Genomic DNA, 16,801 nt, shown 5'->3' with positions numbered 1-16,801 from the left:
TTAAAAAAAGAAATTTTGTGGTAACTTTTCTTTTTACCAAACAAAGAGATTATTGTATATGTGAATGAACCGTGTCTAATTAACATTCTTTATAAAATTTCTGTCTTAATTTTTACAAAAGGCATAAAATTATTATATTTGGATACATTGTGTTTTGTTTTTGTTTCTTTTTTGAAAGAAAAAAAATAGAAATTATTTTCTTAATAATAATTCCTTTAGTTACTCCAACCAGGGTCAAATGAACGTACTATATATATATATATATTTTTTTTACTTTTTCAAATTTAAATAGTAAACTAGATACATTTACATGAAAGAAAACACTGGTTTTCTTATATATATATATATATATGTATATATAAAAGAAAAAGAAAAAAAAAAGAGAAGACAAAAAAGTATGAGAAATTGAGAGACGTGTGAGAGGGAGGAAATGAAGAAAAGCAAGCAGCAACACATGGCGCTTCTGCTCTCAACTCTCAACTCTCAACTCTCAACTCTCAATTCAATGTAATAAGACAATAATACCCCTCCAAAAAGCATCCAACTTTTCTCACATTTATCACTCGCATTTTTTAGGCTTTTTACGCCATAACTCCTCCTCTCCCTTCTTCTTTTTTAATAATAAAAATTTCAGCCGTTATCCCCCCCTTTTTTTTTTATTTACAAAAATTTAAACTTTAAATACCCATTTGAAAAAAAAAAAAAAAAAGGCTAGTTATTCAATTACCGATACGATCAAGAACACCTGTATCACTCTCTTCTTGAATTTATTCTAATATACTTCTCTCCCAACCACATTATTAGAAAGACTCTATTTTCTTGATTTTCTTTGACCACTGGTCTAATTTCTAACAACACCACCATCTCTCTCCACACACACACACACACACTCTCTCTCTCTATATATACCTACATGCCTACTCACTCTCTTTCCTGGCCTTTTCCATCGGGCAAACGAGGCTGGTTCTCCAACTGAGAAAAACGACATTGCCAGGTTTTTGAGACCTGAAAAAGCCTCTTTTAGATCTCTCATTTTCATAGCTCCAACCCCAACACCCATCACCACCATTTTCACTCTACCTCAGATCTCTGATTCAATGGCACTACTCTCCCCACCTCCCCCAACTCTTCCTCTTCAATCACTTTAACTCTCCCACTCACTCTCTTCTTTTACGCTGCTGAAAAACTTGCTTTTGTGTTGGCTTACCTTGGCTTTTATATGGCTGAAACCACAGAGCCCAAGGTACTGCCCGAGGCGGAGAAGAAGAAGGAGCAGAGATTGCCATTTTTCCAGCTCTTCTCCTTTGCGGATAAGTATGATTGGTTTCTCATGGTGTTTGGTAGCTTGGGTGCTATGGTTCATGGCTCCTCAATGCCTGTCTTCTTCTTGCTATTCGGTGAAATGGTTAATGGGTTTGGCAAAAACCAATCTGATTTGCACAAAATGACTCATGAAGTCTCAAAGGTTATTCATTATCCACCAACTCCAATCAATTCACCTACTTAAATCAAATCCCTCTCTCATTTTCTTACTTTAATAGTTAAATATCACCTTGTCCTAGATCTCAGATCTGTTTATTTACTAATTTTCTATGTTTTCCCCTTGTTTCTAATGCAGTATGCTCTTTATTTTGTCTACCTGGGTCTGGTGGTGTGCTTATCATCATATGCAGGTTTATTACTTTCTCCCTCTTAATTTTATTATCTTTCACAAATGATGATCTTCAAAACAGTCAATCACAATTCAATCCAATGCAAAATGGGTGAACCAGGCATCCTTGCCAAAGTTCATTGCAAGGTGACCTGTATCGCCAGTTCACATCGACCCCGCTGGGTTTGAACCTACATGGTCCGTGGACTGTTTCTTTGTCCTTTGCACTTTCTTCTTCACTAGTCAATCTCAACACACCTTTTTTCATTACTAATTTCCTAACATTATCTTACGCCTAACATACATCACTGTCACATTTTTTTTCTGCGAAATGTTTTTTTTTTTTCGTATAAATTATCTTTTACTGGGTTGGTAAGGCTGTGAAATTGACAATTATTTGAGTGCTCTGCTTTTATTTTTTATTTTTTATTTATTTTGTTTTCGTTTTTGAACAGAGATTGCATGCTGGATGTACACTGGGGAGAGGCAAGTAAGCACTCTGAGGAAGAAGTATCTTGAGGCAGTGTTGAAACAGGATGTTGGCTTCTTTGATACTGATGCCAGAACTGGTGATATTGTCTTCAGTGTCTCCACAGACACTCTTCTCGTCCAAGATGCCATCAGCGAGAAGGTTTTCTTTTTTTTTTTTTTCTTTTTAAAACAACTTTCTCTATTTTTCCTTGTAGGCTTGAGGTCTATGAAACAGGAAAAATCTACTACTATTGTTTTAAAATTGTAAAAAAAACTAATTTTGGGTCGTTGGTGATCCATTAATGGGGGTCCCCTGGCTGAATCCTTGTGTGCGTTCTGACTGCGCATGTTAGTATGGTTGTGCTAATTAGCACCGGTCTCTGTCTGTGTAACAGGGAAGAATGACTTTAAGATTTGTGATTTGGGTTCTTGATTAATGATGTTCATGTAATTTATTTTATGGGAAAATTGCTAGGTGGGGAACTTTATACATTATCTGTCAACGTTTTTGGCGGGCCTGGTTGTTGGTTTTGTATCAGCATGGAGGCTAGCATTGTTAAGTGTAGCAGTTATTCCTGGAATTGCATTTGCTGGTGGTTTATATGCGTACACTTTAACTGGCCTCACTTCCAAGAGTCGAGAATCGTATGCGAATGCCGGCATAATAGCCGAACAGGTGAGGTTTACAAGCTTAATTACTGATCTTATTCATTAATTGCTAATAATTGTGTTTAGTATATTTGCTTTTTGATGAGGTCTGCCCATCTCACTTTCGACTATAGTTAGTGCATTCACATGTGAAACACTTGACAGATGGGGATCATTTCATTTGCCTCCTCTTTTATCATTTTCCTTTTCTATCAATCTTGATGGATGTTTTGAACTGCCTATTATGTTCTGAAGCTTTCCCTTCACCAAAAAGAAAAAGAAAATATATTAGGCTCTCTGTTATTCTGCTTTTTCTTATCTTGCTGATGGTATCGGTATTTAAACTGCATGACTTATTATTAACTTGTATTCTTACAGATCTGTGGTCTGACTTTCTTTTTTCAAAAATTATTTGAACAGGCCATTGCTCAAGTTCGTACTGTATATTCTTATGTTGGTGAGAGCAAGGCTCTTAATTCCTACTCCGATGCAATACAAAACACATTAAAGCTTGGATATAAAGCCGGGATGGCAAAAGGTCTCGGGTTAGGATGTACATATGGAATAGCTTGCATGTCTTGGGCACTTGTTTTCTGGTATGCTGGTGTTTTTATCAGGAATGGGCAGACAGATGGAGGGAAGGCGTTCACAGCTGTTTTTTCTGCCATTGTTGGTGGAATGTAAGATCTCAAACTGGAATCTTTTGGAATTCAGACGAGTAAGTTTGCTGTTGGGTATGATAAGGTTATATTGATTGTTGCAGGAGCTTGGGTCAGTCATTTTCAAACCTTGGAGCATTTAGCAAAGGTAAGGCAGCTGGATACAAGTTGATGGAGATCATCAAGCAGAAGCCATCCATTATTCAAGATCCATTGGATGGAAAATGTTTGTCTGAAGTTAGTGGCAATATAGAATTTAAGGATGTCACCTTCAGCTATCCATCGCGTCCTGATGTTATCATCTTTCGGAATTTCTCCATTTTCTTTCCCGCCGGAAAGACTGTTGCAGTTGTTGGTGGGAGTGGGTCAGGGAAAAGCACAGTTGTCTCTCTGATAGAAAGATTTTATGATCCTAATGAGGGTAATTAAGAAACCTCTTTCATCTAAATGAACTTTACTTGGCCCTTTTACTGATGTTTCGTGGTGTGACCAGGGCAAGTGTTGTTGGATAACGTGGATATAAAGACCTTGCAACTAAAATGGTTGCGTGATCAGATTGGGCTGGTGAACCAAGAGCCTGCTCTCTTTGCCACCACTATACTTGAGAATATACTTTATGCAAAGCCTGATGCAACTATGGCTGAGGTGGAAGCTGCTGCTTCTGCTGCAAATGCTCATAATTTCATTACCTCACTTCCTCATGGCTACAACACTCAGGTTTTGTATATAAACCAAAATAGTTCAATATGATTTTAGTTAATGGGGTTTCTATTTCTATCGGCCGATTGTGTTTTCAATCAAATATCTTTACAGGTAGGAGAGCGAGGAGCACAACTATCTGGTGGCCAGAAACAGAGAATTGCTATTGCTAGAGCAATGTTGAAAGACCCAAAGATCCTTCTCCTTGATGAAGCTACTAGTGCTCTTGATGCAAGCTCTGAGAGCATTGTGCAGGAAGCTCTAGATCGACTTATGGTTGGAAGAACAACTGTTATTGTGGCTCATCGACTCTCTACCATAAGAAATGTAGACACAATTGCAGTTATTCAGCAAGGGCAAGTTGTTGAGACTGGAAATCATGAAGAGTTGATTGCCAAGGCAGGAGCCTATGCTTCACTAATCAGATTCCAAGAAATGGGGAGGAACAGAGACTTTTCAAATCCATCTACTCGTCGCTCTCGTTCCTCCCGCCTGAGTCATTCCCTATCAACAAAGTCTTTAAGCCTCCGTTCTGGCAGTTTACGGAACTTGAGCTATTCATACAGTACAGGTGCTGACGGCCGCATAGAAATGGTTTCAAATGCAGAAACAGGCCGCAAAAATCCTGCCCCTCATGGCTATTTCTGTCGGCTTCTCAATCTAAATGCTCCTGAATGGCCCTATTCAATAATGGGTGCAATTGGCTCAGTCCTTTCTGGTTTTATTGGTCCAACATTTGCTATTGTCATGAGCAATATGATTGAGGTTTTCTACTACAGAAATTACACCTCTATGGAAAGAAAGACAAAGGAATATGTTTTTATTTACATCGGAACCGGCCTTTATGCTGTTGTCGCATATTTGATTCAGCATTACTTTTTTAGTATAATGGGAGAAAATCTAACAACAAGGGTGCGCAGGATGATGCTTGCAGGTAGAGACTTTAGTGTGGTTTGCAAGTTCAAGTTACAAACTTCTCTATTGTCTTATGGTTGCTCCTGCAAGAGCGGATATTTTTTTTCTTTTTTTCATCATGCTAATTGACTTTTTTGATGTTTTTGGTGTGGGTCAGCAATTCTAAGGAATGAAGTTGGATGGTTTGATGAGGAGGAACACAACTCTAGCCTTCTTGCAGCTAGGTTGGCAACTGATGCTGCGGACGTAAAGTCTGCTATTCCCGAGAGGATCTCTGTGATTCTGCAGAACATGACTTCCCTCCTCACTTCATTCATTGTTGCTTTTGTTGTGGAATGGAGGGTGTCTCTTCTGATTTTAGCAACATTTCCTCTGCTAGTCCTTGCCAACTTTGCTCAGGTGAGATTATAAAACTCCATTCCTCATGGCTATTTCTGTCGGCTTCTCAATCTAAATGCTTTTCTAATTTATATCTGGAATCTCCTTTTACTACATTCCTTCTATTAAACAACAAAAGCAAAAAATCCACGTGGCAACACACCATTGCACTGCACGTGCTTCCTCCAAATCCTATCTGATGCCTTTACTTTTTAAAATTTTCACAAGTCAATATCATACACCCGTCCTCTCTAAAATATATATATAATATCAAACAAGCCCCCAACTACGAGTGAAGATGGAGAATATTTTATTGGTGAAAGTGAAGATGGAGTTTAAGATCATGTATAACAGTAAACAATACATATATTATATGTGCCCATGAATTAGCAATGAACAATAAAAAAATAGCAGAGATTCCAAGGTCACTCAATCAATTGCCTTTTCACTGAGATGGACGTTCTTGTTTTAAGTTTTAATTATATCTCGAGGCTCTCCCCCATTCAACTCTTTTTCTTGGTATTCTTACCTCAGTCAAAATTTCAACTTGTCTGGTTCTGTCACCACTAGTTTTTATATTTTACCAGGCACCGACTCTGCGAAGTTGCAGTGTATATCACTTGTTTATGTCTGATTTTAGCAAACCAAGTTAAAGTATCTGTAACCTGTTTGTTTTTTTCCCTTGGGTACATTATACAAAGAGCTTTGATTGCTAGAAATCTTCACTAGATATCATCAAGCATCTTGAGAGTTTCAAGAGATTCTTGGCCCGTGAAAATATTATGTAAATCTGCGGTTGTTATCTCCTTTTTCATTATTCATTGAGGGGTGTCAGGCTTTGACAGTCCTCTGGTAGCATGGCAGTGACTGAAAGATAGGGAAAATTTTTTTTCATGTAATTCCATTGCTAGGGGCTAACTTGCGCAGTGGTGCACATGTACGCACACTTCTTTATGCAGTATTGTCGTTTAGGGCTTTAGACTTCAAGTTATGGTGTTTCAGATTCTGGGGTGGTTTTTTTCAAACTTGGGTACCGATTGTACTGACGCTTTGGTTGTCTTGTATGGAACTGTGCTTGTGCATGCTTTTCTCATTGAGAGACAGAAACTTTTGTTTTTAGTAAAAGTTTATATATTTTATCAACTGGCTTTATATACTCAGTAATTGTAACACAACATCATGGGAGGACAAATTTGAGTCAAAGTATAAAGGGAGGGGAGTATTAATCGTCCACCTAAACAATAGTTGGTAGTGGGGAAAAGAAAGTCTATTTAGCATTATGTTGGGTCATCTATGGTGCCATGAATCTGGGACATTTACCGCAAAATATTAACTAATTACTTCTCAATGTTACTGCAAAAATTTTCAAGACCACATAGCGCCAGTTTGATGCATCTATACCTAGAAAAGGACAAAACTTATGGTGACTTTGTCTGACTTCAAGCCACTATAGCAATATTATTAATGTCATTTCCACGCGTGTCTTTGTCGAAGGTGCCCTAGAACTCTGGTCCTACCAATGGCTCTATCTACTAGGTCCTACCCTGTTGAAGCTGCTAACCGGAATAAGTGCTCTCCTAACTTTGTCATTGGAAGAATTGTCTCCCCCCTGTTTCTGGACTCGTGCATGCCCTAAAAAAAAGCATGAAAGAAATAAAAAGAATTAAAACTTCAATACTTATATCAGTATGATGAACAATCTTGTGCTGGTCAAATTAGTCTGGATAAAACCCCAAAGGATTGTTTTTTAATTTGGTTGGAAGGACATGGCCAAATCATTACTTTGGATATGCTAGTTTCGGTTCTTAATCAAAGATTAGAATGGATTACAGATTTTGGTTCTTATTTCTCATATTAACTATTTGTTTGAGCGGGTTTAAGTTCCTTGATGGTTATGATCTTCTTAAGCGATTGATACTCGTAGTATTCTAACTCATGGATTCTTTTATTTTCTTCATCACTCAGCAACTCTCCCTCAAGGGTTTTGCTGGGGATACAGCCAAGGCACATGCAAAGACTAGCATGATAGCTGGTGAAGGAGTAAGCAATATAAGAACTGTTGCAGCCTTCAATGCTCAAAACAAGATTCTTTATTTGTTCTGTCAGGAGCTTCGAGTCCCACAGCTCCAAAGTCTACGCCGCAGTCAAACTTCTGGTCTACTCTTTGGCCTGTCTCAGCTTGCTCTCTATGCCTCTGAAGCTCTCATTCTTTGGTACGGTGCTCACCTTGTTAGCAAAGGTGTATCCACTTTCTCAAAGGTGATCAAGGTTTTTGTGGTGTTGGTTATTACGGCCAACTCAGTTGCAGAAACTGTTAGCCTTGCTCCTGAGATTATTAGGGGTGGTGAGGCTGTTGGCTCAGTGTTTTCCATTTTGGACCGTTCAACAAAGATCGAACCAGATGATCCAGAGGCTGAGCCTGTTGAATCAATACGTGGGGACATTGAACTTAGACATGTTGATTTTGCATACCCTTCAAGACCTGATATTATTGTGTTTAAAGACCTTAACCTTAGAATCCGTGCTGGCCAGAGCCAAGCACTTGTTGGTGCCAGTGGTTCTGGCAAGAGTTCTGTAATTGCATTGATTGAGAGATTTTATGATCCAACAGCTGGAAAAGTCATGATTGATGGGAAAGATGTCCGGAGATTGAACCTACAGTCCTTGAGGCTTAAAATTGGATTGGTGCAACAAGAGCCTGCATTGTTTGCTGCAAGCATTTTTGATAACATTGCATATGGTAAAAATGGTGCAACTGAAGCTGAAGTAATTGAAGCAGCTCGTGCTGCTAATGTACATGGATTTGTTAGTGCATTGCCTGATGGATATAAGACACCAGTTGGCGAGAGAGGGGTTCAACTCTCTGGTGGACAGAAACAAAGAATTGCAATTGCCAGGGCTGTACTTAAGGATCCAACAATACTCTTGCTAGATGAGGCCACAAGTGCCCTTGATGCTGAATCAGAATGTGTACTGCAAGAAGCCCTTGAAAGGTTAATGAGGGGCCGCACCACGGTCCTTGTGGCTCACCGGTTATCGACGATAAGAGGGGTAGACAATATTGGGGTTGTACAAGATGGGCGCATAGTGGAACAGGGCAGTCACTCAGAATTGGTTAGCCGAGGAGATGGTGCATATTCCAGGCTCTTGCAACTACAACACCATCACATATGAGGGTTTTGATTACAGTAACATGGATATGGTGGGTGGTAATTATGTTTGGGTCCCATTAACCTTATGTTTTCATTTTTTCTTTTCCGGATGATGATATAGTTGTAGATATGGGAATGTGGAGACTATCTTTTTAACAACTACTGCCTCATTTCCAATGGGGAAGCAAGTGTTATATTATTAAATATCTATGGCCTATAGGTCTTTAAAGCCTCTTATACATCTTGTTGTGCGTGATTGATTGGCTTTTTTTCTTTTCCCTTTTGTACTCTTGAATTTTTTTATGCTAAAAGCTGCTCATCCCAGACATCTTCTTTTCCAGGCCTCATGAGAAACTTTTTTCTTGTTCTTGCTTTTTCTCCATTCCATGTGTTTGCTTCAGTGTTTTTTCTAGTCTTTGAGAAAAGGGAACATCTTCTTTTTCTATGTCCAGGTCCCACATCAACTCGGGGACAGTTAAAACGCCAACAGACAACAGTGATAAAGCATCAGGCTTTGCGCATTCATGTACAGCAAATGAAGATGGTATGCATTATTGCTAAAAGAAAAAAAGGCAGAAACTTTGTTGAACATATTTTTTATTACTTGTGAAAAAGCTTATGAATGTGAGGATCATGAGTGTTCTTTAGGCCTTTTTCATGTGTTTTTGTGGGTTAATTTCTACGAAACTAGTCATCTCAAACTAAAAAACTATTCACCCACCACTCTTTTTCCCTTCTACAATCAGATTGATTATCATTATGCTCAATAAAAGCTATAGCATGCTATATGGTCTGCAGATGGGAAGACTCCATTAATAGTTGTTCTCCAAACAGTCTCTGATATGTTTTTGCTAGTGGAATGATAAGGGCTAAAAAAAAAAAAAAAGGAGTTGAAGTTATGGTGAAGGGCAGACAGAAAAAAGAGAGGAATGGTGAATGCTGAGTGTAGTAAGAAAAGATGTGGGTCACATACCTCAGTTTTCAGTGCAGCTCAGTCCAATTATTTTGCCTGCAAAATTATATGTTAGGTCAGGTTTTGATTCATCATACGTTGAGTTAAAGCTTGATGCCAAGGACCATTCTTTCTTTGACTGGAAATCTGATGCTTGCAGAATTTACAAGAATCCAATCCTAATAATTCTTGTTTAAATTAAGACAATCATATGGGTTTTTTACAATACCTTATATATTGCTTTTGAAAGTTATAAACATTTTGTTTAGATAAGATTTGAGATAAAATTCAAATTAAATCATCAGTTTTCTAACGAGAAAATTATATGATCTGGACTGGATGCTGGGCAAAAGTTAAAGCTTGTTTACTGTGAATGAGCGATGTACCATGGTCCATATTAGGTCAGTTTTCACATGTGGTAAAAGCCAGCAATTTTATTTATTTATTTAATTCATTCATCTACCAGGATGAGTTGTTTGCAGATGAGACTGTGTTGGGTCCTGTGTAGGAGGGAGAAAGGGACACAAGAGAAAATGAAAATTGAAGTGATAATGGCCAAACGAAGCTTGGAATTTAGTGTTTCCTGTCTGCAGGCAGGCAGCTTACAGAGCCAGAAACGTTGACTATATATTATTGGAGAAATTATCTCTGTAAAGGAAAGAATATTAATATATACACACATTATTTTATTTATAAAGGCTGTGAATCCAGAAGTGGAAAATTAGGAAAGTGTTTTTTATCTCCAGGCACCAGCAGTCACCTGTTATTAGACGCACCATATTTCAGGGCGTACTGTGTTAGGCTTATTTTCTACCTTAATTACTAGAATTGGATTCTTGTTGATAAACAGTTCAGACTAAAATATTGAATGCACCCTTTCAAATCATTTTAAAAAGACCTAATTTCTATATATAAAACATTAATATGAATATACATATATACGTACATAGTCAATAATTGTAAGAAAGCCGAAACTAAAGGGTTATTTTGCTTTGTGTGCAAGCGAGCATGGGGAGGTGAACAGTTGAAATTGATAATTGTCGTGAGTGATTGTCTGGGGCAGACAGTGACTCCTCAGGCCTTGACTTTCTTAGTTGGGTCAAGCCCATTACTTGACTGCATTCATTCTCAATTTCTTCTTCTTTCACCATGAATTTCGATTGCTTAATCTACTATTTTCTCTTCCCTTTTTTGTTTCAAAACTTTTGTTTAATTTTAAATTCCAAATAGGAAATCACACACACACACTTACACTTTTAGCTTTTAGGCAAGTAATGGGTCTGATGATTGGGCCTAATTGTAGGAGCCAAGGCCACAACATAATCTTGTTACCAACATACTTGTTTGTTCAGTTAAGTTCTTGTTCTGATTCTTTAATATGAAGGAATCAGGGCTAATGCCCATTTAAATCAAACCCAGTTCATTTATATTTTAACCCTAATTAATGCATTTTGCTCTAACTTAACATCTACATATATGTATGTACGTATATGCATACTATATATGCATGATAACTTATGTGTAAGAGAGACATCTACGTGTGTGTGTATAGACATATGATATTTGTCAATGAGAACCATTACAAATAAACTAAATACATATTTTATTGGTATATTTTGTACCCTGGAGAGCCTTTGGTTCTGCCATTGGCCAGTGGGATGTTATACCACCAACACTTTTTTTTTTTTTTTAGTATTGAGTTAAGATGATCATTTTTCAAAATTTATATCAAATTTAATTGTGTTCGATGCAAATAAAATCTTATAATATAATTAAAATTTTATTTTTATAATATTTATTTATACTAAATGCTAAAATAAAAAAAAAATATATATATATATATACAGTGATTAATGAAGAGTACCCAAGAAGTTTAACCCCCTATTTATGGATTAAATACATAATTAAAAATGCTTTTGGAGTATTCTAATATAAAATAAGTGATGTTTAAGCATTATAATTAACTGGTACTTATGTATTAATAATGGATAATTAACATGAATAAATCAAAGAAAGTGGGTAATGATTTCTTAAATACTATTTATTTTAACAACCTAAAAATGACATTATCTGCTCTCAATTTTTGACTCAATCCATAACATTTTATTACTTTCTATTTTAGAAACAAAAATTAATTTGAATATATTATTATTATTTTTAATTTGGAACCTCATCTACCAAATATTTTTCTTTTTGTTATTCATCACATTTTATTTTATTCAAGCAATATATACATGTTATACTCGTCCGACTTTCAAAACCATTATATATATATATATAGTTTTTTAAGGTTATCTATGTATAGCCTTGATGAATACCCTTAATTAATTGTCAAGCATTTGATTGCACTGCCATCTCGGTTATCCTTTACGTATTGCAAATAAAGGGATATATATATATATATATATAGATGAAAGTAACTATAATAATTAACTTATTAAAAAGTAACTAATACTCCCATGAAATGATAGAGAAGACCCATAAACTTCAATTTATAAACATGAAATGCACCGTCCACGCTTTGTCGTGCGTTGCATTTTCAGTCTACAGAGTAACATGGCAAAAATGACTTCAGTTTGACAAATCTTATCCTTTTTACTTTTTTTTTTTTTTACTTCAATCAATTTGCTTTGCTTATTTACGATCATAGAAGGAGATCGGAGAGGAGCAGTGAAAACGGTGTCAAAAATTAGACAAAGGATTAACGATGTGGATGAAACACAAAGCCTCCCAAGAAAGAGAAAATATGGAGAAAGCTTAGGTTGATAATGACAATTATGAAAGGCTATATATACGCGTGTATGTATAGGTGTATTTTGCAAGAAACCACACCAACCGGCAATTGCATGCAAGAAAAGTGAGCCCTAAAATATAAATTACGCCGACCTCAACGAATAGCATATGCATGTAATGAAAAGAAACCGCTTTTAACAGTAACTTGAGGCCCCTTTTACCGTAAAATTCTTCTCAAATTTTCTTTATTTCCTATGCACCTCCAAATTTATTCTATATGCACCTTACCCCAAAAACACCTACAATCATTCAACTTTAAACCTAAACTAACATTCATATTTTTAATATTGTGATATTAACTTGCATTTCAATTGACAAAGAATATTTCGAGACGAAGAAATTAAGAAAGAGTCAAGAATAAAAAGAAAGAAGTCTAAACGGTGGGGGTCAACCTCTTAAATCTCTCAATAAGCTTTTTATTATTAAATTTATTCCAAAATATTAGTACATTCTATCGTGATGATTGATCATTTTACCAGAATAATGTCGGTTATTATCTGAAATTAAATCATAAATATTTTTATTTTATAATTTAAAGTTGAAATTAATAAAAGAGTATAAAAAATTTAAAGATTCTTAAGACAGATTGAGCTGACGAATTCACATTCATAAAGTTTCAAAATTATTATATAAAAGAAAGAATAAAACAATAACTTACATTATGGTATACACCAAAACAAAATAAAGTAGCAAACGGATTGTCGAGATGACTCATAGGATCATTCTGAATTGGTTATTGAAAGAAGTAGTTCAAAATAGAACTTCTCATAAAACATGATATAGATGGAAACTCCGATAATATTTGTTTAGAATCTTTTGATTGATTAATTATTCTCATATTCTTTTTTACCACAAAAAAAAAAGAGAAAGGCAAAAAATATATCTTCGTTGGAGACAATGATCAATATAAAGGATATCGCATAGTAAATCAAAAGACAAAAGAATTTACAATCTCTTAAGATATTATCTTTGATGAGTTTGCATCTTTGGAACTTTGAGAAAAGTTCTCTAAAACAACATTCTATTATTAATTTATCAATTATAGTTACAACTAGTCCAAATTCGAGTCTTACTCAATCAGAGAGAATCTGTTTAGACTCTACGACGCCACCAAAAAGGGTATGTTGATTAAGAGAAATTTATGAAACTTGTGAAATTACATTTTTTTTTTGTTATGAGCCACAAAAAAATATGGTTTAAAGTTATGGATGAAGAAATTAAAATAATTAAAAAGAATAATATATTAGAGAGTTAATAGATCTATCTAAAGATAAAGATGTCAGTAGATTATAGTAGATCTACGTAGACTAAATATGGAGAAAAACATAATTCAGAAGCACAAGAAAAAATAGTTGTAAATGGCTATTCTGAGTAGCTTAGAGTTGATTCAATTAAATGTTTGCACAAGTCGTACATAAAGACAATTTTAATTGTTCTTACTTTAGTAGTCCAATTTGAACTACTAGTATTTCAATTGGATGTCAAACAACACTTCTCAATGGAGAGTAAAAATAAGAGTTTAAATGGATCAACTAAAATGATATATGGTAAAAAACCGAGAATAAAGAATTTATAAATTCAAGAAATCAGTATAATGTTTAAAATAAACATCACAAGCTTGGAATAACAAAATAAATGACTATTTCTTGTGTCAATGGCTTTTAGAAAAATCATAGCGAACTATCATTTTATGTGAAGAAAGAAGGTAAACAATATTTTTTTATTATCTAATTATACGTGAATAATATAATGTATATCATAACAAATCTGAAAATGGTTGAAGAATTCAAAAAAGCCATAATGGAGGAATATGAGATAATAAACTTAGATCTAATGAAATATTTTTTTGACATCCACGTCTAACAAGTCAAAGGAAGAATGTTCATCTCTTAAGAAAATATTTTGAAGATTTGTTACAAAGATTTCACATGAGTAATTGCAAGCTAATATCATCTTCTTTAGTAACAAATAAAAATTACTGGTGGATGATTGTGCTCCTAAAAGTGATATAAGATTACATAGAAGCCTAGTTAGTTTATTAATTTACATAGCATACACAATATTTAATATATAATACATAATCAATCTAATTTCATGACATGATTTGAGTAAAATACATTATACACCAGAAAAAATAATTCAAATGTTTTCACAAGAACTATATCCTATGATGTTTTCATGTCGGTTTTTAGAAGTTAGAAATATGTTTTAGTTACTTTCAATAGTTATGCATACATGTTTAGGGCCAAGTAATCATAACACTTTTGTCCTTTAACCTTGTCTACTATATGGGGGCACTTTTATCATGTAAGTATTTTTTTTTATTATATCTTTTGGGCAATTAAATTATTTTATGACCTAATATATATGTTTTTTTCAGTATTAATTCTAACTAAACTATATGAGAAGGTGGGATATTGCTAGTGGTTTATTTTATTTAATAAAGATGTTTTTCATTTTAATTAAAAAATCTTAAAATTGTTAGGCACCTTGAGTTTTTTGTTTGTCATACTCATACTCTAAACTTTAACAAATCTTAAACAAAACGTTTATTAGTAGCACTTTCAATGCATTAATTTTTGCAATATAAAACAAAATACGAATTGATCCACTCATAAACTAAATATATATGTTAGCCCTCTTAGCTTCTTGCAATTCGATTCATACCTCCAACTCCTTTACTCTTTAGTAAGTCAATACATCAGCCATAAAAAAATTAAAAAAATAACTTTTACAAATTTTGTTATTTTTATTCTCAATCGCATAACTAACCGTTCATATAAAAAAATAAAATTATCTAAAAGTATTATGTATTTTACTTAAATATTTTAAATACATACTTAAATGACTTAATTAAATAAAATAAAAATTATATATATATATATATATATCAAATTGGTGTTTCAAAAAAAAAATATATATTAAATTTTATATATACACACACCCAAGAAACTCTTACTTAATGTAAACTCAAATAAGAGAAAAAGAATTCCAATAGCTTAATATTATATTAAGAGATGATATTTTTTTTTTTTTTTTGCAATTTCTCTAATTCGTTTTAATTTATTAAATTCGTTATAACTTTAAACTGAATTTAGCTTGAACATAGGCAAGATAGGGTGAGTTTTTTTTTTTTTTTATCTCACTTAATCGGGACAAGTCAAATTAAGATTTAATTACAAAAAGTTCATTTTAAACAAATTCGGTACTCTTTATATAAAATATATTATATATACTTAAATTTTAATAAGAAAATAAAAGATTTAAATAAAAACTGAGATGCAGAAGCTTTTCGGTTTTAGTTTATGTATGTGAGTTTGAATTTAAATGTATATACGTTAACTTATGGTGGGGGGAAGGGGAAAAGGGAAAGGGGAGGATGGTGCGGACAAGATGCAAATGAAAATTTCATTTTTTAACTCCGTTATGAGTTTAAGAAGGATTCATGTTTATATATTATAATCATGATTTGTACTTCCAAATCAGAGTCATTAACATCTCTAATTATATTAATATCTCTAATTATATTGATATTTTAACAATAGAAATATTATTAATGAGGGGACAAAGATGTAATTATGGAGGAATTGGATCTAAACATCTTAGCTCTCACGAGAGAGAGGCAATGGACAAATTAGAAATGTATAGTATTTGAGAGGCGTGAATTAAGGTGGAGTCATGTCATGCAGGACGTATGGGTTTGCAATTGGGTGAAAGTCATTTCCCAACTCATATGCTTCTTTTAATAAATTAACTCTATATTTAAAAGAAATATAAATATGTATAATTCCTTTATTAATTAATATCTATCATAACTACTAATGCTAATATAAGTTAATTTTATATCCTATGTGAAATTATAATGTTTATTAAATTTGATGAAATTAACTATATATTTTTTAAATTTATTTTTTATTTTTAATAAAAATTTATATATATTATTAATTATGTAGTACTAATAATAACATAATTTTCTATTAAAAATATATAAGATGTATAATTTTATACTCAAATTTATATTCTTATAGAGATAGAAGAAATTACTAATTATGGTTATCTAGTCAATAAACATACTTAGAACTAAGAAGTTTTTTTTTTATTAAGATTGATAAAAGGAGGGTTAAAGAGTTATGGCAGTTCCTTAACCTTGATTTGCACGGAAACCCCACATGGACTAACATGCATATATATATATATATATATTATAACAACATGTGTATTAAATGAGAATTAGAATTGTCAGTTTCAATTTTCTAATTACGGCTCTTCTCTCATCACTGCTCCTGTAAACAATTGAATGCGCACGCATTTTGGTTTGGTTTATCACTATCCCATAAACAGCATTTACCTTATTCCTAGTTTTCAACTTTATATACATATATACATACACGCATATATATTTCCTTATAGTCTTCAACTGCTTAAAATATATAGCTACCCAATTCTGACATAAAACTGAACCTTCCTTTTCAACTACACTTAT

At 33.7% G+C, this 16,801-nt stretch overlaps 1 protein-coding gene across 2 annotated transcripts; it reads left to right on the top strand.

The window, feature by feature from the left end:
• Window positions 1-803: 803 nt before the first annotated feature.
• ABCB19 (ATP binding cassette subfamily B19) lies at window positions 804-9,296 on the top strand. 2 transcript variants are annotated; one of them, XM_022049475.2, is made up of 11 exons: window positions 804-1,465; window positions 1,619-1,673; window positions 2,107-2,282; window positions 2,598-2,798; window positions 3,191-3,450; window positions 3,534-3,850; window positions 3,923-4,146; window positions 4,243-5,062; window positions 5,201-5,442; window positions 7,387-8,623; window positions 9,026-9,296. In XM_022049475.2, exons 1-10 carry the CDS (start codon window positions 1,220-1,222, stop codon window positions 8,593-8,595), a joined length of 3,750 nt encoding a protein of 1,249 aa, XP_021905167.1. In that variant the 5' UTR covers window positions 804-1,219; the 3' UTR covers window positions 8,596-8,623; window positions 9,026-9,296. The 2 variants fall into 2 exon arrangements, with proteins under 2 accessions (XP_021905167.1, XP_021905166.1); XM_022049474.2 differs by lacking the exon at window positions 9,026-9,296 and having other exon boundaries at window positions 7,387-8,810.
• The last annotated feature ends 7,505 nt before the right edge of the window (window positions 9,297-16,801 follow it).

This window comes from Carica papaya, chromosome 1 (assembly GCF_054855325.1).
Source record: "Carica papaya isolate Zhongbai chromosome 1, ASM5485532v1, whole genome shotgun sequence".
NCBI lineage: Eukaryota > Viridiplantae > Streptophyta > Magnoliopsida > Brassicales > Caricaceae > Carica > Carica papaya.
The sequence above is the reverse complement of the archived record's forward strand: the minus strand, read 5'-3'. Positions and strand labels throughout refer to the sequence as shown.

Excerpts from the sequence above, each read along its gene's own strand:
- ABCB19 (XM_022049475.2), top strand. The coding sequence starts at position 1,220 with ATGGCTGAAACCACAGAGCCCAAGGTACTGCCCGAGGCGGAGAAGAAG. Across the intron at positions 1,466-1,618 it reads TGACTCATGAAGTCTCAAAG|TATGCTCTTTATTTTGTCTA; the intron begins GTTATTCATTAT and ends TTTCTAATGCAG. Across the intron at positions 1,674-2,106 it reads GTGCTTATCATCATATGCAG|AGATTGCATGCTGGATGTAC; the intron begins GTTTATTACTTT and ends GTTTTTGAACAG.